The 25,511-nt window shown below is 42.2% G+C and overlaps 2 protein-coding genes across 3 annotated transcripts in view; one reads left to right on the top strand and one right to left on the bottom strand.

The window, feature by feature from the left end:
• akap12b (A kinase (PRKA) anchor protein 12b) overlaps nucleotides 1-17,122 on the top strand; it is a 39,719-nt gene extending 22,597 nt beyond the window's left edge. Inside the window, exons 1-3 of one of the 2 annotated variants that reach the window (XM_063901767.1) lie at nucleotides 5,365-5,627; nucleotides 9,386-13,450; nucleotides 14,835-17,122. In XM_063901767.1, the coding sequence (XP_063757837.1) occupies nucleotides 5,603-5,627; nucleotides 9,386-13,446 (4,086 nt within the window). In that variant the 5' untranslated portion in view covers nucleotides 5,365-5,602 and the 3' untranslated portion in view covers nucleotides 13,447-13,450; nucleotides 14,835-17,122. Of the gene's footprint in view, nucleotides 1-5,364; nucleotides 5,628-9,385; nucleotides 13,451-14,834 lie in introns of those variants that run through there. The other variant, XM_063901765.1, reaches the window with a different exon arrangement.
• Nucleotides 17,123-17,553: 431 nt separating this feature from the next.
• On the bottom strand, nucleotides 17,554-25,403 carry zbtb2b (zinc finger and BTB domain containing 2b). Its single transcript, XM_063901628.1, has 3 exons — nucleotides 24,994-25,403; nucleotides 22,222-22,402; nucleotides 17,554-21,727 (listed from the first exon to the last, which is right to left on the bottom strand). Exons 2-3 carry the CDS (start codon nucleotides 22,392-22,394, stop codon nucleotides 20,290-20,292), a joined length of 1,611 nt encoding a protein of 536 aa, XP_063757698.1. The 5' UTR covers nucleotides 22,395-22,402; nucleotides 24,994-25,403; the 3' UTR covers nucleotides 17,554-20,289.
• Nucleotides 25,404-25,511: the final 108 nt, after the last annotated feature.

Below are 25,511 nucleotides of genomic sequence, written 5' to 3'. Positions count from 1 at the left end.
TCACTTTACCTTGACACACACTTAACACCCACCTCCCGTTGACTCTATAAGTGTTTGTCATGGTTTGACCGTGTTCATCGTTGAACTAGGGTTTGGGAAGAGGTTCAAATGTTCTAACCGGCCACCATGCACGTAGGTGTGTGTACGGTGCCTCCCTCCACTGTAGTTACAGAAGTGACATTTGTTCCAGCAGCTACTCTTTTTATCTTTGTTAGGTAAATAAAAACACCTCACAAAATGTATAAAATCTATAGTTTGCTGAGTTGCAGCTCCTAATTGCACTTCAGAGGCCAACCGTTAAATTGGCAAAAAAAGAGTACCCAACCAACACAACAACCGCTTAACATATTTCTCCCCCCCATCCTTAGTTTGATCAGCACATTATCAAAGAGCCTAATTGCCCAGCATGGATTTGCTCTATCAGGACAAACTAGCAGCTCTCTGAGGACATACTTGGACACCTCGTTCTTTGAGTTAAATGCTAACTTGCTAATATATTAAGCAGGGAGCGCAGCCCTTTCTCAACCACAACATTTCAAGCAAACTCAAGCTTGAGGACTATTAGCAGTAGTGTCCCAGGTAAAGAGGGCCTACAATTCAGTAATAAGGTCAAACTCATGGTAGGCTCCCATCAGGGCTCCCAGACCCCCCAGGACCCTCTCGTCTCTGCAGGCGCTGCTCTCTCATCTTTCCCGGCATCAGGGAACCTAATCTCCCTCCTCAACCCCTAACCTCCCCCAGGCACATGGAGGATTGAGAGAATGGAGCAGGAATGTGACTGACCCCTCCTTTTCCCCCTTCTTTAATAGAGTTATGGCCTTTGCTACAATGCAGCAATTATCCATATGCCATAATAACCCTGTTTTATGATAAAAAATATTCTTTACACACTGTAAGTGCCAGGAATGTAACAGTGAGGTGAGGTTTTTCCACTTGCAAGAATTAAGTGTCTCTTGGTGCTGGATATGTGATACTTCAGTGGTCTTCCTCCACCCTGCCTTCAGTTACCCACATTTGTTCCAAGAAAAGTCTCAAAACAAGTGAAATTGTTGTGTCAACAAGTGCAATTACTCACTCCATTGAGTTATGAACGTTGGGTGAAGAAATTGATTTAAAACCCTCAGTTATCAATTAACTTGTAAAGATGTCTTTGGGTAGTTTTAAGTGTAGATGAAGAACACATCAATGGATTTCTGCCAAATCCTAATGTTAAGCAGAGACTGACGCAAGGAAGATGGACTAAGCAGCCAAAAAGAGCATGACGGTTAAGAGCAATTGTTCTCTTTAAATACAGCTGGGAGTGGAAAGCCTCTTCCTTGGCTCACAAACAAGATGAGCCACTTTTTGGGTTGAACTAATTAATTTTACCTGCCTGTTTCCACTGTTTGATTCAAAGCTTCCTCCTAGACTACCTTTGAATACACACAATCAACGGAAATTGGATGTTGTTGAACCAGCAATTCGACAAGCGGATGAGTCCCCTTCACATATCTGTCACACTCGTTGCTAAATGTTGTCTATTTCCCTGACCTTTTCAAACACCAGGAGGGGTGTCCTTAGATCTTTCCCATTTTTCCCAATACTGTCTACACTGGCAGACAAGATGATGCATAACAACAACTGGAATGCCAAATTGCTGGTGCAGATATTCCAGGAATGCAAATATAACAGATGGTGAAACTGGGTAAACATACCTCTCTGGAAGAAATGTTGCTCTTCACCCAAATTTAAAACAACAGTGCTGCTTGTCGGACTTAAAAAGGAGTGTTAGGATGACCAACAGTAACAGAACATTCTTGATCTGGAATTGTTTCCTGTTGCGTGCTAGATAAGATTGATTTTGTGGAAGCAACACCTTCCCTCTCAATGCTGAAAGCTGTAAACATGGTCTGCATTGTTTCACAGCAAAAATGTAACAAAACAGTCACAAATCACGCACATTTTGGACGTCACATGTACAATGTTCATCTCATTGCGCTACATCACGTTATGTACAGACACAATGTCAGCAAGAAAAGGCGGAAAGGTTGTTGGACAGACTGTGCAGAGAACAGAATAAAGTGTGTTTCGAGGAAGCAGGCGAAAGGAAGAGGAAACAGTGATGTCAAGAAATGACTATGTTTCCTGTCCAACATTCTTTATCCATCCCTCCGGCCCACACACAAACCAGGAGGAGGGTTGTGATGGGGTCTGAAAGGGTTAGAAGAGACAGAGGGGAAAGTCGGGATAAGGATTAAAGAGGACTGGGGTGTGGATTTGGGAGATAAAAACGAAGGTGTGAAAGGAGCAAACCTGAATAAAAAATGGAGAAGAAAGGAGACTGAATGAATGAAACATCTCTCTGATCTCGGGCAGTTTCGCACACACTCACGGCCCTCGTTTCCCTTTCCTCCAATTATTTCAACATCATCCTATCCAGTTCTTGGAAGAGTAGGAGGGCTTTTATTCTGCGCTGTCCGATGATTTCATTCACTCTTTAACAGGCAACAAAAACCTGCTCCGCCCGGCACCCCAAACCCCCACCCAACAGACCATTGAAGACCCCTCCTCAAACATTCCTGAACTCCGGCACGTTTTCTGATTTATCGAGATATTTTGGGCGTCACCCCCCCCAGGCCTGGTCCTGTGTTCCTGACTTAACTGAGGTTTAATACAAAACACACTCCAGTTTATTTAGTGGCACGATAGAAAACCTATTAGAATAAAATGAGCCTTTAGCTTATGTCTTTCCTTTTATTTACTCTTAAGTAGATATAGCGTTGTTACAATTATCTTATAATTAAGAGCTAAATCCATTTGGCTGCAACATTCAATAAAATGGACATATTCTTGTACATCACTTTATAATGTGTGATCTTGGGAAACTTAGGTATCTTCTCTCAAAGTTGGACTAATACAATTATTCAGCAACTTATTCTATCATTTAAGTGACTTTTTCAAACAAAACATGGCAACATTCACAGACTCCAGCTTGTCAGATGTCAATATTTATTTGTATATATATATTTGGGCTCGTAAATGTTAACTAGACAAAGCTAAAGTTACAAATGTCTGTGGGTGTGTGTCTGGCTGGACAGAGCAGCCTATTAGGGTTCAAGTGGTTCATCAAATTAGCCCTGAGGGAGAAAAAAAAATAGAACTGAGAAGAAAAACAAGTATGTGAATGTAGAGAACTGCATTAGTGGTTCATATCATTCTTTCTAACTTCATGGTAATACAGGAATATGTCATGCAGTACAAAGATGTGGCTCTTCAGTGTGTTTAAAAGTGTATGGATAATAAAGGTGGCATCATTGAGATCTGTCCAAGGCAACTTAAGTCGAAGTATGATCATAGGATCTGTTGATTGTAAAGCTTCTCCACAGATGCCAGCCTTGTCGTGTATCTCCACGATGAAACGCATGGATTCCTTGCGACAGTTTTTCCCCCCACAGCTCAGCATAGCCTGAAGCTGTGCCTAAATTAAAATCTTTCAGTATGTATGGAAGTCCAGGAATGTGACTGGTGTTAGTCATATGAAGGAAGTTGGGAGGGGAACAGGAAGATGTGTGCCGCACCAACAGAGGTGATTATGCGTTCAATTCCCCGAGTCTGACTCACTGTCCACTCAGCATAACTTACAGTACTGTCATAGTGGTCATTATAGTACTGATAGTGAAATATCTACGGTATGAGTCACTGCAAGAACAGAAAGTCTCGCTGGTGTGTCAGAGTAAATTGTTGGCAGATTACCGAGATTCACTGAAAGGTTTTAGATGGTAAACCCATAGGTTTCCACTCCTTGCTGCTACCTATTAATTCATGGACGGAATTAAATTATATACTTAGACCTGAATCGTGTAACTTAGTTACTAAGACTAAATAAAAGAGCATAATGTCTTGCACAACTTAGTTTTCCCTTTGAAAAGAAGATTTATCCTGAAAATATAAAAGACTGGCTGTTATCTTTCTTTCCTCCCTTTCTTCACTTCTGCGTACTGTCATAAAAAACATGAAGCCTTCCGGTAATGGGCATTGATCTCTTAATTTACGATTCTCCCTAAATTCAATGGGTCCGAAAAAACTCACAGGAAGATGTTTCTAATAAAACAGACAATAAGATTATTTGTTCGTTAACATTTTGTCCCAGAGCTTTTCTTTGTTCTCCAGTTTTGGCCTAATTAGATTTAAGTCATCGTCTGTTTACACCTTGAGAACATTTCCAGTTCTAGGCTTTCACTAAACACACACTGTGCCGACTTCCGTTATCCTGCTGTCGCTTCAATAATCTAGCACGTTCAGCTGTTACTTGTGTTATTATTGGATCCTTGCTTTTAATCAATACATATTCTGCAGTATGTTTGCACACAGGCTTTGATAGAGGGGGGCTTTCAGACGGTACTTGATTACTGCTGTTATCACCCATTTGGGAGTCTTCTGGATGGAATTCACACATTCCTCTGGGACAATGCAGAAGTGTGACAGATCTGATTATGCTGGTATTTACCTGAGGATTTATCTGCATTCCTCCTAGTCCCCCCTCCCAGACAAAAGCTGAATTAAATGTGTCTGTATTGGCGTAATTGAGAGGGGCCTATTAACATTCACAGGGGGCAGGCCGCAACTCGATGGCACCCCCGTTCATGTTAGTTCTAGGTTTAAGCCCGCAGTATTAATGTTGACTCAAACAGTGATATGTTTGGGAAGTTTTGGGGTTGTATTTCTATCTGTTGAACTTTATAGAATAGAGATTGGGAACTCAAAAATTATCTTTCAAAAAAACGCCAAATAAAATATCCCAATTTCCAAAGTAAAGTCCTGAAATTCCCGCTGGTTTGCCTCTGTCAACATTCCTCTACACCACTAGTGACATGAGCCATGAGATACGGGGGAGAGCGTGTTGCCTCCTCTAAAAAAGGGGGGGAGTTCAGGGGGAGAGAATGTGTGGTGGGTGCTTACGACTGTTTTTCAGTATTTAAATGTGTGAGTTACTGCATTTTGAGGACACAGAAGGGTATTAAGGTCATAGAAAGTGACTGTCTCCCCCCCACTTACTCCAATAAACCAATGCATGAGGAATTAAGGGAGGGGGTGTACAGTCACCTTCTATGTAAGTTAAAACTGTACAATAGTTGCTGTTTTTTTGTTATGGATGAGTGGCAAATGCTTCCTTGAAAGATCACATGATGAGCTCCAGTCATCCCGGCTGGAAGTCTGAGGGAGGCTGAGTGCTGTATAGGGAGGGGGAGGATGAGAAGGGGGGGGGGGGGGGTTCTCATTCAGAACAGCTGAAGAAAGGAGAGGGAGGTGGCAGGAAGGGGGAGGCAGGGGTGGTCCTAACATGACATGTGTGTCAGTCTGTTGAAATGTGTGTAGAGCCCTCTCTTCTGTTCATACTGGCTGAGAAGAGCTGGGAGCGAGAGACAACTTCTGCACTCAGGCTGAGATTACGAGAGAGGACGGAGCCAAGAAGCGCATCTTATTTTACCGAGTGAGCACAGAAGTAAAGGAAAACCAAAAAACGTAATACGCTCTTTTTTTGAAAAATATACTTTTATCCCCTTTTTAAATCTTTTATTTTTGTATTAACTTTTTTGAAGAAAGACATTTTGGATTTTTACAAATGCTGGGAACAATAACTTTAACAGGTAAGATCAGTTACTTGAATTTAGTTTTTTCTGTACTCTTCTCAGAGATGTGGCTGTTTTACTGCGTAGTACTAATGCGATCTGTTAAACCGCATTATTGGGGATTTGTTTGAGACCCAGAGTAGGGGTTTCTCCTTACAAAGCTGAAGGCATTGTTGTCCTGAGGGTGTGGTTAGTTAGCATTGTGGTTTGTAGATGTTTGGGCTTGGTGGGTGATGGTTTTGCTTTGGTTTGTGCAGAGCCTCATCATGTATAAAGTTATGTTATTACATGCTGTAAAATTCTTATTTCAGTTCCTTATTGTTTAAAAGCTTGAATTTAAAAGTATATCATTACGCGTTCATCATCATTTTATATATCACCTGTAGCTTTGCAATGCATAGAAGATAACATCCCCCTTTTAATCCCCTTCACAGTGGCCCTGTAGTTAAATCCTGTTTATAGACTATTCAGTCCTTTGCCAAAGCCAACTGCTGAGAGCCCTGATCTCTTTAAGTTTTCATCCCTTACCACAGCCAAACTTCTTGGGAAAATAATTTCTCACCGGGACAGCTGGCAGATATATGAAGATGCAAATATAGAAAGTTCTTTGAACCCTGCTTTTAGCTCACTTCTCTGTAGGAGCCAGCCCCCTGTGTCCTGTCATGTGAAGCATTTCATTAGATTAGAGTGGGATCCTAATTCCCATTAGGTTTATTGAGCTTAGCCGCAGAGGTTAAGGAGGGATGAGAAAGGGGCGTATGAAATTAATTGCTTGCCAAAACCAATTCATCTTTAGTCCATAACTGGGAATGATGGCTCAAACGAGCCGGTCTAGAATGTTTTTGCTTTGTGGTGACCTCAGAGTTTTTGGTTTCTGCTCATAAATGCAATATGAAATATATAGATAGTTAAACTTTACTGTGGTTCTAATTGACATCAGACTTGGCTTGATGTTAATGGGAAAAGTGGTGCCACAGTGGGTGTTGTTAGTGCTGTGGATGTGTCGGGTCCCCCAGAGCTTTGGAGATACTTTGACCACACCTTTTGATAGAGAGAGGACACGAGTGTGGGGACTGTTGGGGGAGGGTTTGGTGGTGTCTCTGTGCCCTCATTTTAACTGACTTCTTTTGTTAAAGGGCTTGTGCTCCAGACAGTGATAATAACATCAGGATTTGCATATATTTGGTTTGTAAATAATGGCTTAAAGAATAGCTGCATTCAGTTTCCCAACTCACCCCCTCCCTTTTCAAACACGCAAACCCCATAGTGCTGAAACAGCCACAACAGAAACTTTATCTGATCTCACCGTAGACTGGGGCAGATTTACAACAATCACTTTTATTGGCTGGGGCAATGACATTTAATATGAGAGCATCATCTTACCTCATTCACTCTCACACATAAACAAAGCTTGTGTCCAGCAGAGAGGAGCATTTCAACTATGAATTTGTGTCTCTCAGATATGTAACACCCTCTAAAGTGTGTTAGGGCTCCGGCCCCAGGGCAGATCCCCTTCCCCCCTTAACGCCGTCCCTTCATCTCCTTAATGTCCCCTCCTCGCTCCCTGAAGCCTCACCCCTTACTCACATTCTTTCTGGTACAGTCGGTATTCAAAACAGCTACCCTCCTCCGACACACATGAACCCCCCCCCCCCACCACATTAACCAAATCAATCTAAGGACGGTAACAGTTGTGTGCCTGTAAAAGAAAAAAATTCGCTGGAAAACAAAGATCAAAAAGACGGGAGAGATGCCAGTAGTCTGTTAAACCAACATGGTTCCTGTTTTACTATCCATGTAGATACACATGGCCTCATCTGGCTTACTAACCATGTGTCCTTCCTACACACACACACCTCCTATAGATGCTCTTTACTGCACAACAACCTGGTGAAACTATATGCTTTTGAGATGAATTAATGTTTACTCAGGTTTGAACACCCATATGGTTTGTTGTTCTGGTTTTACTGGCTTGTTTAACAACTATGTGATTTAAATGCTCTCAAAGTGTGTTTAAAACAACGCCTATGTGAGAGAGCTGCCATGTGACACAGTCATCCAGGCCTTTCTTTATTCATCTTTACACCATATTGAGAAAGTCAGCAAAGTTCCCCTAAGCTGCAGTGTGTCTTTATAATAGAAAAGTTGACCACCCCCCTTCCTTTATTTTCAGAGGCCAGAGAGGGTTAGAAGGCTATTGTGTTTGCATTTTGTGTGCCTTTGGATGGGGGGTGGGTCCCCATCCATCCTGCTGTGGTGGAATTTGGGTCAAGGACATTGGTAGTTTTTATTTTAAGTAGGGTTTGTAGTGGAGGACTGTATTGTCTGGTATTTAATCCTACATGGGCACAATCCAGACTGTTAAACCAAAAACAATAAAACATTGAGAAAGTACCCTGTCATTTAAACGCAGTTTATGCTTAGAGCATCCTAATTTATGTTTTCAAAAACACTGAACAGCATAGCTCACATTCCTCTCTAGTCAAATACAAAGATATGGGCGTGCCCCTACTAATACCATCAGTTTGTGAAAGCACTTCTTTATTTTATCATACATGCTATTGTAAAGTGAGGAAGTGTTTTGTGGGCTTTTAACATAGTTTTGTCAAATAATAGTTATAGTGGTTATAGTCTATTTTGAAGCTAAAATATTCTAAGAATGCAGTACTACTGAGGGAAACTTCATGCCTATAATTTAGGAAAAAGTATGTGGACAGATGTGGGCGCATATTTTTACATGTTTGTGGAAGACCAGAAATTTGCGTCTTCTTACACAGAATTCTTTACAAATTTGATCCCATGTTGATACCAATATGAATAGTTGAATAAACACCTTGTTCATTTTTACAATTTCCTCATGCATTTTGTGAAGGAGAGGTATTTCCCACAATATGGGATTTTAGTGATTACTTCCGCGTCTTTCCCAGTGTGTGTAATCAGGTAAGCTGATTGGGGAATTTGTTTTTAGAGTCCAGAGGTATCAGATGTTAGGTTTTCCAAACTGTTGTGAGACCTGAGTCGAAAAACTGAGAAAAAAGCTTCAAGCGTTGGCAGTTTGTCATCCCCCTACGCCTCCCTCTGTCAAAACACAGATAGACATGGCAGTTAGACACTGTATGTTTTGCATGTTTGTGTTTGTCTCTTATCACACCTGACAGCATGTGTCTTACATTTCTTTAACGACAAAGGAACTACTCAGAATAATTAAACAAGCGGTTCTCCTTAACAATCAAAATACATTTAAAGTGGTATACATAATGCACTTTTGCAAGCTTGTGGGTCTTCTAACATTGTTCTTTCAAACCAATAGTCTACACATATCTTAAGTATTTCACTTTGTTAAACATTTCTTCTTTGGGATTACTTTAGTTTTTTCAATTAGTTTTTTAGGCGTTTGTACATACCACAGGATTAGCTTGGCCATATTGCAATCTAATTGCAAATAGTTATATGCTTGATAAAATCTACTCCGGGGTCATGATCTCAAATCTCAATAATTTTTTTTAATGGTCTCTTATTAAATTCAGATGAGATGATCTTGTATAATTTGTGTCCTTGAAGTAATGCCATAGATAATTTAATTCACACCAGATTGATTTCCTCAAATGTGTTTACTTGCAAGTTACAAATAGACAAAGCATTTTAATGTGAATAACATGTGATTGTTGTTCGTGATCTATCTCTAGCACAGAATGAGCTGTATAGATCTAAGTCAAACTAAAGTCAGGAAATTGATCAATGTCTTAACCAAAGTCCTTCTTTGCTTGTCTTTTCAGTTGGCCAGCCGGATGGTGTGGTTCAGGAGGAGGCTCCTGAAACCATGGATACCATTCAAGGTGAAGTGGTTCCTCAAGTGAATGGCGAGAAAGTGGAGAAAGAGTCTCCCGATGCCAATGACATCTCTGCTGTTGAGGAGAAAGCAGCGGAGGAGAAGCCTGGTGATGCCAATGAAGTCGGCTTCAAGAAGATCTTCCGCTTTGTGGGCTTTAAGTTCACACTGAAGAAGGACAAGAGTGAGGAGAAGGATCCTGTGAAGCTTCTCACAGTCAAAGATAAGGAAGAGGAGGTGAGTGGGACTGATGACCCTACAAAGGAGGAGGAAGAGGCTGCCACTGTTGAGGAGAAGAGCACCACTGAAGAAAAGGAGGCTGATACAGAGGTATCTACTGCTGAGGCGGAAGTCATTAAGGATGATAAAGCTGAATCTACCGATGCCCCAGCTGATGAAGCAGTCAAGGAGGGTGCAGCTGAGAAGGAAGGCGAGATCACTCTGTCACCCTTCAGGAAGCTCTTTAGCACAGGTCTCTTTTCTAACCTGAGAAAGAAAGCCAGCATCAAGAAGTCGAAGGAGGAGGAAGACAAGGAGGCCGCTGTTGAGGAGGAAACAACGAAGACAGAAGAAACGGCTGATGCTGTAGAGGGAAAAGAAGAGAAAGATGAGGCAGAGCAAAAAACGAATGAGGAGGCACCAGCAGCTCCAGAGGAAGAGAAAACTGAGACGTCCCCAGAGCCAGAGGCCACTGATGAAACTCCTGCAGCTGACGCTACTGATGAGATCAAACCAGAAGAGGAAAAGGCTGAAGCAACTGTAGAAGAGGAAAAGGCTCCAGCAGAGGTGACTACTGAGGCTGAGCTGCTGTCATCACAGGAGAAGGTGAAGCCCCAGGGAAGCCCCCTGAAGAAGCTTTTCACCGGAGCTGGCTTGAAGAAACTCTCAACTAAGAAACAGAAGGCCAAGAAGGAAGCTGAGAAGAAGCTCACCGCGTCTGGAGAGGAGGCAGGTGAGCAGCTTCAATCCTCCACTGAGTCAGGAGAGGCACCGAAGTCTGACAGTGGGCCTACATCCCCCGAAGAGTCAGGAGAGCATGTTATTTCTGTGGAGGTGACACAGAATGAATCCAGCCCAGAGACTGACACTGAAGTTGCCTCTGATGGAGAGAAGAAAAAAGATGGTATCATCGCCTGGTCCTCCTTCAAGAAACTAGTGACACCCAAGAAGCTTGTAAAAAGGACTTCTGAAAGCGAAGATGAAGCCACAGGTGAGAAACCAGTAAAGTCAGCTACTCTGTCCTCTTCTGAGAGTGCCCCGTTAGCAGACACAAGTGTTGAGGAGGAGGCTGAGGATAAGCCGACTGACGAAGAGCCAAAGACCGAAAACACAGAGAAACTGGTCAGCAGCACAGAAGAGCCCAAAAAGAAAATGGACACCTCAGTTTCCTGGGAGGCCCTAATGTGTATGGGTGGACCCAAGAAGAGGACAAGGAAGACTTCTGATTCTGATGATGAGGAGACCAAGGTTGAAGAGGAACCTGCAGCAGAGGCAGTGGTAGAAGGGGAGCAGGAGGTGAAAGCTGAGGCTGCCATTGTCACCTCACAAAGCTCAGAGAGTGATGCTGAAGTCGCTATCTCCCCTGAAGCTTTAGGCCCCGCCCCTGAGAGAGAGTCCACCTGGGACACACTGAAGCGCATGGTTATGCCAAAGAATAAGGCCAAAGTTGAGGAAAAGCCTGAGGAGACTGCAGAACAAGTCTTGTCAGACAGTGAAGCACCAAAAGAGGAGTCCTCTTTCTCGTTGAGGAAGCTCTTCCCTGGACGCAGGAAGAAGAAGGCTGAAAAACAGGCCTCAAGTGAGGGTGAGGAGGACTCTGACACCCCAGCTGTGGTTCCCCTCTCAGAGTATGAAGACCAAGTTGAAGCTGAACGGGAAGCACCAGAACAGGAAGCCCCTGCAGAACCTACTGAGGTCCAGATTAAAGTAAGCGCTGAAGATAGATCCCCTTCATGGATCGCAGCCGCTGTCGAGGAAGGTGATGACATACACGATCAGCTGAGTGACATACCAGAGGAGGCTGAGAACGCTGCCACGCCTAAATCTGTTGACACTGACATCGCAGAGGATGAAGACAAGGAATCATCCCCTAAACCTCCCAGGCGCACCGGGCGCAGACTCTCCACGGCTGAGGTAAAGCCTTTCGCTCCAGCTCCATCTGCGGAAACCACTCCTGTTCCTCAGGGACCCAAGGCAGAAAGCGCAGTGGAGGTTCTGGAGGGCATAAAGGCTCAAGTTACCGAAATTCCACCCCAGTCAGATGTGACTGTTGAATATGTACCAACTGAGGTCGCTTCTAAGGAAACCGAGTACGAACCACCAATAGAGAATGTTGAGACCAGCACATGTATTATCCTGCAGCCACACGCTTGTGACGAGGCCATGGCCATCTGTACTGGCCTAGGAACCAAGGAGATCGCCAAAGTGGCTATCGAGAAACCAGCAATGCCCATTGCAGAGTGTGTGGCCGTGATCCATGACAGTGTAAGCACAGAGATGTCAGTGATAGAGAAGCCACCTAGTACAGAAGGAGCCATTGATTCAGAAGACGCAGTGCTCATTGCCCAAGTGCACCAAGTAGATGCTACTGAGCTGGAGCCCGTTGTTGAATGTCCACAGAGTGAATCGTCAGACATTCAGGAAGCCAGTGTGAGCCTGGAACCAGGACTGGATCAGGTCAGAATTGTCAGTGTTCAGGAGTCTGAAATCATCCAGCCTGCCACATTTAGCGAGAACTCCCCTAAAGCTTTTATAACGGATCCCATTACACCAACATCTGAAAAACCTGTTTGCACCCAGAGCGTATCGGTCTCTGAGTCAACTGTAGAGACCAAGGAAAGAAAATTGGATGTGGAGCAGCTTGCTGCCACTGAAGAAAATACTGGAAAAGAGGAAGTGCAGAGTGTGACTAAAGAGATCGCCGCTGCCATTTGTGAAAGCGCAGAGTCCATCACAGAGGAGACTGAGCCAGCCATCCATCTCATCATACCAAGCGAAGGTGTTGTCATTGCCGAATCGGTGGTGCTTGTGGCCCAGGCCAGTGGAGACGCATCAGAGATTGAAAATGCACCTGAACCAGTCGTGGAAAAGGTGGAGGAAATCATCCAGCAGACCAGCCAAATTGAGGCTCAGAGTATGGTCATTGCCCAGACAGTCATTCAGGATGCCATGGATAAAGTTTCAGAAGACAAACCTGAATCAAAAGAGCCTGACACCCCAGCACCAGTCAAGGCTAACGCAACAACAGAAGAAGAGATCTCAACCGAGACCCTTGTTATTACCGAGACCCCTGTTGCTATTGAGTGCAAAACACCAAAGTCACCCAAGCTGCTTCATGTTGCCATGGAGGTCATTGACACAACGATCGTGGAGGTTACAGGGAGCCTTGATGCCTCTGTGGAAGAGAACAAACCTGAAGAAGAGTTGAAGAAAGATGTGGAAGTAAAAGTAGGTGAAGAAATGATCGTGTTGGAAGAAGTGGTCGAGATAAAGGCAGAGAGTCAGACAGAGGAGGAGCTTGAAGAGGTCAAAGAAGAACAGACCAATGAAGAAGCAGAGGTTAAGGAACCAGAGGTTGAAGAAAAAGCTGAGGAAGTTGAACCACAATCAGAGGAAGGAAAGTCAGATTCCCCATCAGAAGAGAGCAAAGAGAAAGTGCTTGAGATTCACATGCCAGTCCAAGTCGTCCTGCAGACAGCGCAGGTGTTTGAGGAACCGTCGGTGGAAGAAGAGGCCGCGGTGGAGTTTGACACCAACAGCCCAGTGGCTAAAGACGCCAGCGTAAAACCAAAGAAGGCAGCGAAAGAAAACAAACTCTCAACGCTGTCAGAAGAGCCCCAGGTGCCAGCTGCAGCAGAGGTTTCCACTCCCTGCCAAGACACAGAGGCAGAGGCACCAGGAACTCCGTCGGGGAAGTGTGCGGAAGTGATGGCGCAGGTGATGGAGGTGATCGAGGAGGCTGTGAAGGAGATCGAGCCTGTGTCCACAGAGATCACAGCAGCATCATGAGCAGGTAAGACTTACCACAGTGATAGTGAATGTGAATGACAGCTGCTATTTATCTAGGGTTCCTATTCAAATCTTACTAATTATGATGAAGAATCAAAACAAGTTGTAAATGTTGTATTTACTGTTTATACATTATTATTTTACTGCAGGTGTAAGCGGCTGGAAATGTTTGAAAATGCTCCTTTAAGTGCTTCAACAATTCATGAACTTGGATAAAACAAATAGTAGTAATGAATAAATTGTAGTTAAGAACAAATTACAAAAGTAAATGAATATTTGCAATTAGTTAACAAACAGTTAAGAACAGTAAAAGGTTGCTGGTTTTTTTTCTTATTCCTATCAAGCAATCTTCTCATAGTGGCTTTTTTTTAAACATCAATGGGCCCTACTTTTATTAGGGAGTAGGGGAGGGGATTTGCCCACTGACCAGATGAAAAAGCTTTTGTTCGGGGTATGAGTAACCAGGGGACCTTTGATATCAAAGCAGGAATGCCGCCATTGACCCCTTCTTTGTAGGCTGGGGTCTTAAAGGGAAGCGGTGTGTGAGGGGCAGATGAACTTGTGCTGAAAGACTGATTATGATTCCTCCGCTCCCTCCTCCTGTTTTCCTTCGATAACAGGCTCAGTATGGAGTCAAGAAACCATGTCGGAGCATGCATTTGTTAGTTTCAATTACAAAGCCTCAAAGAGCTCAAGCTGTTGTTGTTTCAGTTGTTAAGCTTAACGTATGTGGAATTGTGATACTGTATTAGTCTCACTAATGTAATCTGATCTAACCAATGTGGAGGAGGGAAAAACCGGGCGTCGTTCACTCTAATATTTATTAGGCAGTCAGCAGCTTTGTAGCGGAAGAAAGGCTGGATACGGATAAAAATGGGAGAGAAGAGTAGAAAAAGAGCTTGGCGTGATACATCAGCGTGATAGTAACACTCGTTATATGCTGATTCATGCAATCAAACCTTGAAGCAGGGTAAAAATCGGAAAAGAGATGATGCAGTGATGATTCATATGTACTGTTTATAAATGACTTTTCATGGCATAAATGATTTATCAACACAGCCGAATATAGCAGTCCATCCCATTAAAAATGAACACATGGGTGGTGGACATCGCAGGTTACTAAAAAGGCTTGCACATCCTGAATCAGTAAATCAACCCTAATGTTTCCATTCAAACCTGTCACCACCTCTGTATCCTAATGAATGGATGGATTATATAAAATACACCAAAGAATATATATTCTTGTCCTTCAACCTAGCATACCAACTGATACAGATGTTTATAAATGTGATTGATGTGTTATGGGCTGTCAATCTCAGATGGTTTATTTTCAAAAGCGGAAAGTCTTTGCTTGTCCCTAATATCTTGTTTTTGTTCCTCCATTACAGCTGGAGATACATTACTGATGCCTGGGAGACACACTGTCTGGACCAGGAAGTGAGTGATGAGGGAGCGAAAGAGAGAGAGAGAGAGAAAGAGAGAGAGAAAGAGGCTGAGACTGGGCTCCTCCCATCCCGCCCAGAGAGACTGAGTGACTGAACAACAGCTCCGCCATTCTCTCCACCTCCCCTACCAACTGTACTTCAACCCCATCCTGCAGCCCTGTCACCTCCAAACGTGACATCCCAACGCCATATCCTCACCCCCTCACTCGCTCTCATACACACACACACACTTAAGCATGTCCTGGCTTGTCATCAGCGTGATGTGTGTTCAGTTCCTAGGTGACTTTCCATTGCCCTTGCTGCATAAGACGAGAGTCTGCAACCTGGTCGAGTGTGTATCATTTCACATGTGTGTTTGTATGTGTATAGTAGGGAGAGTAGGCTGGTGTCAGAAGGTGAAGAGATGGAGGATTATTATCTTGTATATTGTATTTATATCTTGAGTTTTATTTCATTCGCCCCTATTTTTTTCATTTTTTTTGTCTGAACATTGTTGCCTTGTTGTTTTTAAAACCCCCACATTATGCTGTGATGCATCAGGTATTTGTTTGAGCAACATTATGATAATTAATGAAAGGGTAGTGTAGAGAAACATCTATAAAGTTTAATTTACCAAAGTAATGTGACTGCATGTAAATAGCTGATGTATCACAGGTTTTAATGGTCATATTCAATAATTATTTCAGTAGCAGAATAGCTAAGCCATGGTACAAGTGTTTCCACTGACACTAAGTGGTGACACTAAAAACATCAGGAGGGTTTATTATCATTTACCAGAAACGCTTTTCGCTTTTCACACATTCTCTTGTCACAATGTGTTCTCACTCTGCACCCGACAAAATACTTAATAAGCTTCATGTAGATAAGACAAACAATCACTGCCTGATTTACTGTGAAAAATACGTTGTTACACATTGTTTTATGTAAAGATACAATAAAATACTAATAGAACACCTTCTTTGATCATGTGGCAGAGATATATGTGGTTAAAAGTGACATGCAGAGAATCAAAAGACATGTTTTTGTCACACTGCATCAACATGTATGTTAGGAACACAAAGTATATCACAATATTTTAAGGTTTCTTAGGTTATGTGTGACATACTGTATGTAATATTTGTAAAGTAAACATTTAACACCTTCCTTACTCACTATATTTATACTTCTTTATGAAAAGACAGTATGTTGATACCCTCTGTTGCCTACAGAAAGTAGTGCACCCTTTAGTCTTCAGTCATTTGTGTCATTGTGGCTTAAACTATGTTTTAACAGAACTATAAAGTCTAAAAAAACATGTTCTCTACTCAGCATGATGGCTCAGGCATAGGTTGGTGATTTAGAAAGGCACGGACGGCATGGTACCAGAAGTGAAAATAAAATAAAATTTTACTCTTAAATTAAAAGCCAAATTGAGTTAGGATCAATCAGGGAGTCATGGACTTTCCATTGCTCACAGGATAAGAGATCAGTTGCATCCAATTAAAATCCTAAAGCAACTAGGGAGCTGCTATTGCTAGTCATGCATCAAACCAAGTCACAAGGTCAGGCTTTTTTTTTTGCTTTGGCAAAGTGGGAGATGTATTCAGGGGAAGGATGATGGGAAACTTTCCTCGGTTCCAGTTTTACCACCAAAGCAAGGGTTACACTGGTATTATTTGATGTCTTACCAAATTTGGCAAACTTGCACTGTGTCAATCCTTCAGACATCATTAGAGAATGAACTGCGAGTTCCTCTATAATCCACTGATTCAAATCTGACACGAGCAGCTCTAGACGCTCACGATTCACTCAGCTTTATGACCAAACAAGAGAAAGATCAGGATGTATGAGCCCTTGTTAGGTCACCACTTCCCTTTATTTTGACTCAAAAGGGTGTGCCACGTCAATACTTGCTTTATGTAATATAAACGATTAGAGAAAAGACAATGTGAGCTAAAGACTTTTGCTGTTGTTGCATAATATAAAGCATTTAGTTGGGCCACTGCCCACTCTAGACCTCCCCTGCTTTTTGTAACACACTTAACTGTGAACCTGTTAACATTTGTACAGATTGTATACTTACTGTATGTACTTAAAAAACATATTGTTGTTATATTACCTAATAACCTGCAGACATTTAGCTTAATATTCATGTAGCATGGTCTTACTGGTCTTTTGTATTTCCCAAGCTGTCAATAGTAAGAATACAGAAACTCGTCTATATTTCATTCAATAAAGGTAGAGAAAATTGATTGATTGAGTGTGCTTTTGTTTATCCCTTGCTCTTTTATCACATAATTTGCCACTTTGAAGACATTAATTAGCACTGGTGCAAAGACAGAAGTCTGACCAATCCCTACCAACACAATTTAGCATTTATAAGCAGCATAAAAAAAACATTGAGCTAATGTTATCACAGGTATTTTAAGCAGATATAGTTAATGTATTTGTTAATGATAACCTCTTTGAGCCATAAAACTGTATGAACACTATTGTAAATAATGATTCATAAAGAATCTCCTCATTGAAGCAGTTACATTAGACACTTGACTTCTCATTTGTGTACTATAAAACACATTTTGTTTAAATAGTTATTCATTCTTAAAGGATAGACCCAAAGAATAGTCATTACCTCTTGAAGCTGTTGTGTTGGGGTAAAGACGGACAAAAAGACCCACAATGATTAAAAAAAAGACATCTTTTTATTGTTCCTTTTTCATTCAAGAAAACAAAACACAACAAAATGCTTATACAGAACATAACTCACATTCCTGAGAACACAGACTGATCACAGTACATGTCAGTTGGGCATCGGGGGACAGGAATATGGGTTTGACATAATCGTTGGATAGTGTCAAACTTCTCATCTTCCTGAGACACGGAGATGTTTGAACACACAAACCCTTAAATTACAAGACTGAACAGAAAAGGCTTAAACCTTTCATAAAGCTGTGCATATTTATGAGTATCAATTCAACTCTGAGTAACGAATGTCAGTAGTACAGCGTTCAGTCGCCTCAGCAAAAAAAAGCTCAACACTAAACACTTAAGAATAAATTCACAGACAATTGTGGGTTTTTTTAAATGGTAAGGATTAATGAAATATGGTCCTAAATTATGCCATCACATCACACAAACATGAGTTAAGATATTACTTCAAATTGGACAGTCTCTCTCCTCACTAAACCTGAGTAGACCAATAAGACAAACAGCTCCACCTAGCTGTACTCTGGGCTCATTGTATTACAGCAGCTACTGCTATTAGACACGTAATAAAGTTGGGTTTTAAGTGAAAGAAAAACCCACTTCAAACTGAATGAAAAAGGGTTTCATCCCAACTGTCACAAACCTGCATTTGAAGGCGAGTCCAATTGGCACATAAGAAAACAACTATGCATATCAAACATACTAGGGATGGGCATCTTTAATATTTTCACTAAATATATCCAGCAAAGACTACATTTAAAATACCTACTACAATACATATAAATGACACAATCAATAACTCTGCTTCATATTATAAGTCTTCTGAATTGTTCATTTGGTCTCTCGGATAACTAGCTCTCGTGGCAATGAGTGAGACAAATGCAGGACTAAGAATTATCTTTTGGTTTTTGCAGCCTTTAAGTGTTGGTTCGTTTTTGCAGCAGAAGAAAGCAGTGTCGTTGCAATAACAATACAATGTAGAATTTATTTTTCATTTAAAGAAACAATAACAATAAAAAGGTTATAACAAGTCTCCCTAAAATGTTGTTCACCTTGATATGTAAAAAATAAATCTCAGCTTAAAGGGTTCTTTTGGAGAATTGTGTTCCTGAAAAACCTGAAATGTGCATTTTTTTGTATCATGACAAACCACATTACTGGAAGTGTTTGTATAGATGTTTGCATTTTCAAGTCATTAGTAGTTCCTATTCGTTGTTTTGGTAATCACAAACATTTGATGTTCTTGTAAGTAACAATTCAAAACGTATTTGATATTCCTACAACATACTTAAGCTACCGCCTGAGTTCATACGACCTCCACAGCAACAGATGGAGCATCAAATTCATCACTGTTCATGTTTATCTGCACATTTCTATAAACGACCACTCATCACTGATACTTTTTTTTCAGATTTCTTAAATGATAAAAATGTCAGAGGGTCAGATAAAAACATTTCCCTTTGTGCACAATGGACAAGAGGCTTAGCATTTGGCACAAATTTGGCAACGGGGAGAGGGTTAAAACACAGAATACAATTTTTTTAATTCTAATCAATTTCTTAAAGAAGTTAAAACATACATTTATCATGCCCATCCCTAATACATACATCTTTGCTAAACCAAATGTAATCCTATATTTGAAAACTATATGTCTACTAATAGAAACCTTTGCAATATAAAGTAATCTTTGTAAATATAGCATTGTATAAAAGCATGTCAAACTAAAATGTAAGGACTTTTAGATTGAGGCAAATTATAAGAAGACGAGATGTCAAATCTTTTACAGGACAGCTTCTCATCCAGGTTTGAGCATCTGAATGTAGAAAATGATCAAAGTGGCTCAGCTGTAAACACATTGAATGCTCTTACTTCCATTTTCCAAACTCAAACAATGAAAAGCAATTGTGCTTTAATAAGATGTAAGGACACGGGAAACATAATCACACTTAGCACAGTGAACAAAACACAGTAAAACAACTAAAAGTTTGTTGCATACAATGAACATTTCAAGTTACTCATTTTGCTGGGCCATAAAGCCAACCAAAACATGAATGGAAGACAAATGTACTTTCCTTTCCTCTACTCAAAAAAGAGCACGGATTGTCTCAGGTCTGAATATGTTTTGTGCTTTTAGATGGACTTATAATTTATACCTGATCTGCAGAATTAGCCTCAAATATATGACCATGAACTCTTCTGTGCAGCTCCAGAAGGATTTTTAATTGCAACTCTTTCTCCTCCAAAAATATAGCACAGAAAACCCCTCTCACAGCATGCTGTTTCCGGAACTGAGCTTCCTCTTCCTCTTGTACTCAACATATGCGTGTGCAGCCTTATCACACCTTAATCTGTTAAGAACCTCTAATTTGTAACAGCCTGACATATAACTTGATTATATCAATAACAATAAAATGATGAGAAGAAATGTGGGATACACTTAGCCTCGAGTCAAATGTTAATATTTACTTTTTCTACAGATGTCCGGCTGAACTCCAGAAAGCTAAAGGCAATGTACTTTACAATTAGTTCACTTTTTGTCATATCTAGGATAAAAAAATGTTTAAAAAAATACTGTACCAAACAAAAGAAAAGAAAGGAACAGAGATTGAGAAGCTCAAACATACACACCCTGACTTACTTCACCTTAAGCTTACCTATTAACCATAATTTAGAAAGTAAACACACATGTTAAAGGACAAACACACTTTTGGCACTACTCTACAAGGATTTCCTCAGTCTTTATGGGTTCCAGTGGGGTACCAGAGTTGGACAAATCCGAGCCTTCATCTTTGGAGAACTCTTCGCGCTGGAGCAGCATCCCTGCCTCGGCGCTTCCCTGCAGCCCCACTAATCCCCCTTGAGTAAAGCACAAGTGTTTGATCACCTCATTGGGACTGGAGAAGGTGGTCGCACAAATGTTACACTTGTAAGGCTTTGACGAGCCCATGAACATGGCCTCCATCTGGCTGCTGTCGTCGCCTGCAGCGCACAGCTCCATACTCTGCCGGTCCACCATGGTGTACGAGTCCACCCCCTGGTTCAGGCACACGTGGCGGGCCGCCTGGTTGGCCCGGCAGAAGCTCTTGCCACATGCACTGCATTTAAAGGGCTTCCCTGTGTGGATGTACATGTGTTCGCGCCAGTGGCTCTTTTGAATAAACTTACGCCCACAGGTGGAGCATTCGTACTTCCGCCGCTTCACTTCCCGGTCCAGGTCGGCGCTCTCCAGGTTGTCGATGTCTGCAATGTCTGACGGAGGCGGTGTGTCTGCCTGAGAGTTCATTCCTCCCACCCCCCAGCTGGAGGTGGACACCTCGGCCCGGGGAGAGTCCGAGTTGGTGCCTGAAACGGGCGTCTGCTCGCTGTCGCTGATTATCTCTACTGCTGTGGTGGCAGCCGAGGCACTCAACCCTGACTTGCTTCCCTTCAGGACCCCCTCTAACTCTAGCATGCTATTAAGTCGGCTCATGGTGGGCGAGAGAGCGTTGGTCGGCGAGAGAGCGTTGCTGGGCTCGGCTGGTGCCTGATGTAGAGCCTGGGTGTGTTGGAAGAGATGTTCTCTCAGCAGGCTCCTCTGGTTGAATCGACTCCTGCACAGATGACAGGAGTAATGCTTCCTGAAAGAGGAATTCCTCTTCATGATGCTGGGCTTTACATTGAGGATGGCACTGGCTGAGGAACCATCTGCACTTAGCATCTCCATCCCCCCCTCCTCCAATGCAGGCTTAGTGCCACTGGTTGAGGCCTCCATGTCTTGGGCTGAGGAACTAAGCTTGGACAGTAAGGAATTTGCGAATGTAGTTGTGGCAGCTGGAATGGACGGAAACTTCCCCTCCGAGCTGAACTGCTCCATGTCAAAGGGAGAGGAGATCTGCCGTCGAGTGGGCAATCTAGCAGACAGCCCTACCTGCTGGTCCGAGATCTGGATGCCGTAGAGGGAGGTGGAGAGGTTGATGTTGTGCTGCTCAGAGTGTGAATACACAGACTGGCTGGCCTCCTGCAATAGTGGGTAGGCATGCAGGAATCGGACCCCCTGCTCCAGTCGTGCAGGGTCTATGAGCTGGGGTGCCAGCTTGCCTGTGTACATCAGGTTGAGGAGGTAGCTGAAGATATCTGGCTGTATGTCAGCGGCCTTCAAGCGCACACAGTCACTGAAATACAAAGAAGTAACATTAAGCTTGTGACTAAAGACGAATGAGGTCAAGATAATAATATATAATATTGTCCTTTAAAACAGTGGAATGCTTATTTCCTTTCATGATTGGGAGAATAAATCTGCTGATGTTACTGGGGAGAAAGGGTGAAAACTTGCACGTGAATGTATCTGTTGTGCTCTGTAGGTTCAGCAGTGATTATTAGGGCAGCAGATAACATGTTTTGATCTTGACGCCCTTACAGACCCTCCAATTTCTCCCCTCAATCTGTTCCATTGATCGAACAATGACATTAGTTATGGGTCATCACACTCAACAGATTTAGATACAGTCCAGTGCTCAACTACAGAGAAAAAAGTATTTCAAAGTTTGACAACAGGATGAGCGTTATTTTGACAATGTATCTGGGTGTTTTGGCAGCAGAATTTGGACTGGGACAAAAACAAAAAGTATCATGGTATTCAGCTTGTTTTAATACACTCCAGCTGTACCTGTCCTGGTGAATGAAGAGCATTCTGAAGTAGTTTGAGAAGGCAGCGAGGACAGCTTTGTGGGCTTTGAAGAAGACATCTCCGATAGCCACAGTGCAGTCGCACAGGAAGCCAAACTCCCTCTGAGCGTTAAGCTGCTGCAGCAGGATAAGACCATGGTTGGCCAACTCCATTCTTCAACCTGCACAAAAGGCACACAGAGACACACACAAGCAGCAATGAGTTTCCTGTCTGGAAGGAGCCCAGAGTTTATTGTGACCACAAAGTGTCAGGCTGACGGGGGTGATCCAACGACCTTGTGAAGGCTATCTCAACACAACAGTGAAGAATTGTTTTGTGACACTGGAGACAATTTGCCTAGGACTAATGTCAGAGAAAATGATGCCAATTAATTGCGTGGCTCAGCAAAATGTGGTCTTATTTGTTCATTATATGTACAAGTTGGTATTTAGACATGTTTACAATGGGTTTTTTTATAACTAAGGGTAAATAAATCAATGATAACCTCAGTGTTTCTTATAGAAAATGTCAATCAATCAGCTGTGTACATCAACAGAAAGGGTTCCCTATTGACAATTTCAAGAATTCTCACATAATTGGTCAATCTCTTTGGATGGTGGTATGGTGAGGACCAAGCATGATAGCTGATAACAAAATATTGTCTCATTTCTGGCTGTTATAGCGACCGGTTAAAAAAAGGTAATCCTTTTCTGTGTAACCCCTCAATGTTCATCCTCAAACCCACTTTCTAGCACCCAATTATCATTTAGAGACAAAGATAAGCTTGTTGTTACTAGAGCTCTCGTCTCTTGTCAGAAAATGGAGGAAACATCCTTGTTTCAGATGGAGACCCAACCGTCCCCAGAATCATTCTCAAGGGACATTTCAGAGCTATGCACGTTCTGCTGACCAATGAGATGGTAGTAGCTGACCCTAAAGGTCACTAGAGGACTACAAGGGCTTCAGGGCTTCACATGATCAGGGTTATGGCTGTTGACACACATTCCTCAAGCAGATCTGGTTCTACCCCCCTCCCACAGGAGAATGAAAACAGCCTGTGGGCAGGGCGAATCTCCTTCTCCAACACTTTCTCCACACTACACAGCCTAAGGTGTGAAGCTACAGAGACGTAAGATGATGGGTACACACTCATCAGCCAATTGGCCTCAGATACTAAAAACTGTATAACTGTGCCTGTCCCCCGTTTGTTACAAAATCACTAGAGAAAGCCCCCTGCACATGTGTATTTCATCAGAGAGGTCAGAGTGCAAAGATGTTAGCAGCGCTCCAGGAAAAGGCTAGGCTTCCGTATCTTGTGCAAGGGGATACAGCAACAGCAGTCACCCAACATGTAAAATACCCATTAACCGTACTTGCCATACTTACAGATAACTTCCATATAAATACTGTTGTCTGTTTATTAGGTCGCCCTGGCTACAAATAATTTACAAAAAGATTCCTGCAAGGATTTCTATGTTATACTTACTGAGGGTGGTTTATAATCATTTATTGACTTCATTTATCAGTGAGCCTAAAGTAAAAGGTGGCTGACTTTATAGTGCTATATATTTCACTGTTGAGTAAACACCTTTCGGGATTGGACTGTTTACAATATGAACACATAATGAGTATGTCTAGTGTCTAGTGTTTGCAATGTCAAGTTGCCAAAAACAATTTTGTAGAATTTGCATTTTACCTTTTTAAAAAGGTAAGCGGATATAATTGATGGCATTCATTCATTTTAGCAACAGACTAAACAGCTCTCATTGTGATGCAATTGATGTCCAAAATATTTGATATAACATTGGACATACAAACTAGTACAACGCAGCCAATATTTCCATTCACTTAGAAAAAAAACATGCGTTTCCCCCATTAAATATATTTCTGTATCTATCTCTGGTTTACATGAATTTCTTGTTAAAGCCTCCTGCAAGCATCCATCTCTTCCCTGCATGGTTTGTACTATTTCCAAATGGTTTAGGATTTCATCTAACATAAATTGATGTCTTTTAGAGTAGCTAATGACTCCTATAGTAGTTTTATCTTAGATGATTGTCCCAGAAAGGCTTTAGTTAGTTTAGTAGTGGTAGGAAAACTCGAGAAAACATGACTATGGTTTGCCTCAGCCTAAATACCCTGCAACATTGTTGCTCTGCCTCCACAGATCTTAAAATAAGTACAAAAAAAGGAGTATAAATATGTGTTTAATTGACAGGTATTGATTAACAATAGTTTATTCATACAATCCAGTTAGTTAGCCACAGCACCATGAGTTAATCAATACTAACTTGTTTGCAACAATAAAGCACCGCCCATGATGTGATGTAGACACGTGGAACTGTTACTTCCGTAGTGAAATGTTCTGTTATCCTGTATATACACTGTTAAAATTGCCCGCGAGGAGAGCACGTGAGAAAGGTAAACACGCTACCGGAATAAAACCGTTAAATAATGCAGACAGTAGATAGCAGCTAAAGTACCGAAAGCATTTAAACAAGAGGCATTCGAAACCAGCGCGCCTAGACTCACTGCTTTGGGTCTAACTCGGTTGCTATTGCTAGCGCGAGAAAAAGGACATGCACGCAACACACACACACACACACATGGGGGGGGGAAAGGGAGAGACGCAGGGGGATGGGGTTGGTCACGAATGCGTTTCTTTTAACTTCCCCGTAACAAATACAGTTAACCGAAGCGCACACACGTAGCCAAATAACGAAATGTTAGCAGTAAACGAAGGGGTGAGTGTGTAGCTACAAACAGTCGTACCTGCACTCCGTGTAAAATCCGTGGAGTTTGCCGTGTCGCCGTTGTTTGTTTGTTACCGGGTCCGTCCTCTCTGGGCTCGCAGCGGCTTCTACTGTTCCTCGCAAACGCAGCATTCGTTGGCGGCGGAGAGGGTCTTCCGTCGCTGTTTTCCGGTTAGGGGTTTTACGTTACAATCACATGACTGTGGGTAAAAACCAGCCAAAAAACACCCGTTGTAAAAATCCGTTGAGCAAGGGGGCGGTTGAGTTAACGTTAATTTCCTGCTCTGTCTAACCGCCGTGGATCAACCCCTGCGAGCTTTTTGACAGCCGGTGAGTTTGAATATTAACAGCTAACAGAGCTACGCTGACTCACCGTATGGTAGTCTGCCTCTTCCGTTAACCGCAGGACACACATGAAACAGAAGTGTTGACCCTCACCCTCTCTCACTGAAACAACGCCATAAGATTATTTTGCCCATAGTTGCTTCACATTTGCATCTGTTTTTTGATTGAAGCAAAACCGACACCACGTTTTAA

Source organism: Eleginops maclovinus, chromosome 15, assembly GCF_036324505.1.
Source record: "Eleginops maclovinus isolate JMC-PN-2008 ecotype Puerto Natales chromosome 15, JC_Emac_rtc_rv5, whole genome shotgun sequence".
Taxonomy (NCBI): domain Eukaryota; kingdom Metazoa; phylum Chordata; class Actinopteri; order Perciformes; family Eleginopidae; genus Eleginops; species Eleginops maclovinus.
The sequence above is the reverse complement of the archived record's forward strand: the minus strand, read 5'-3'. Positions and strand labels throughout refer to the sequence as shown.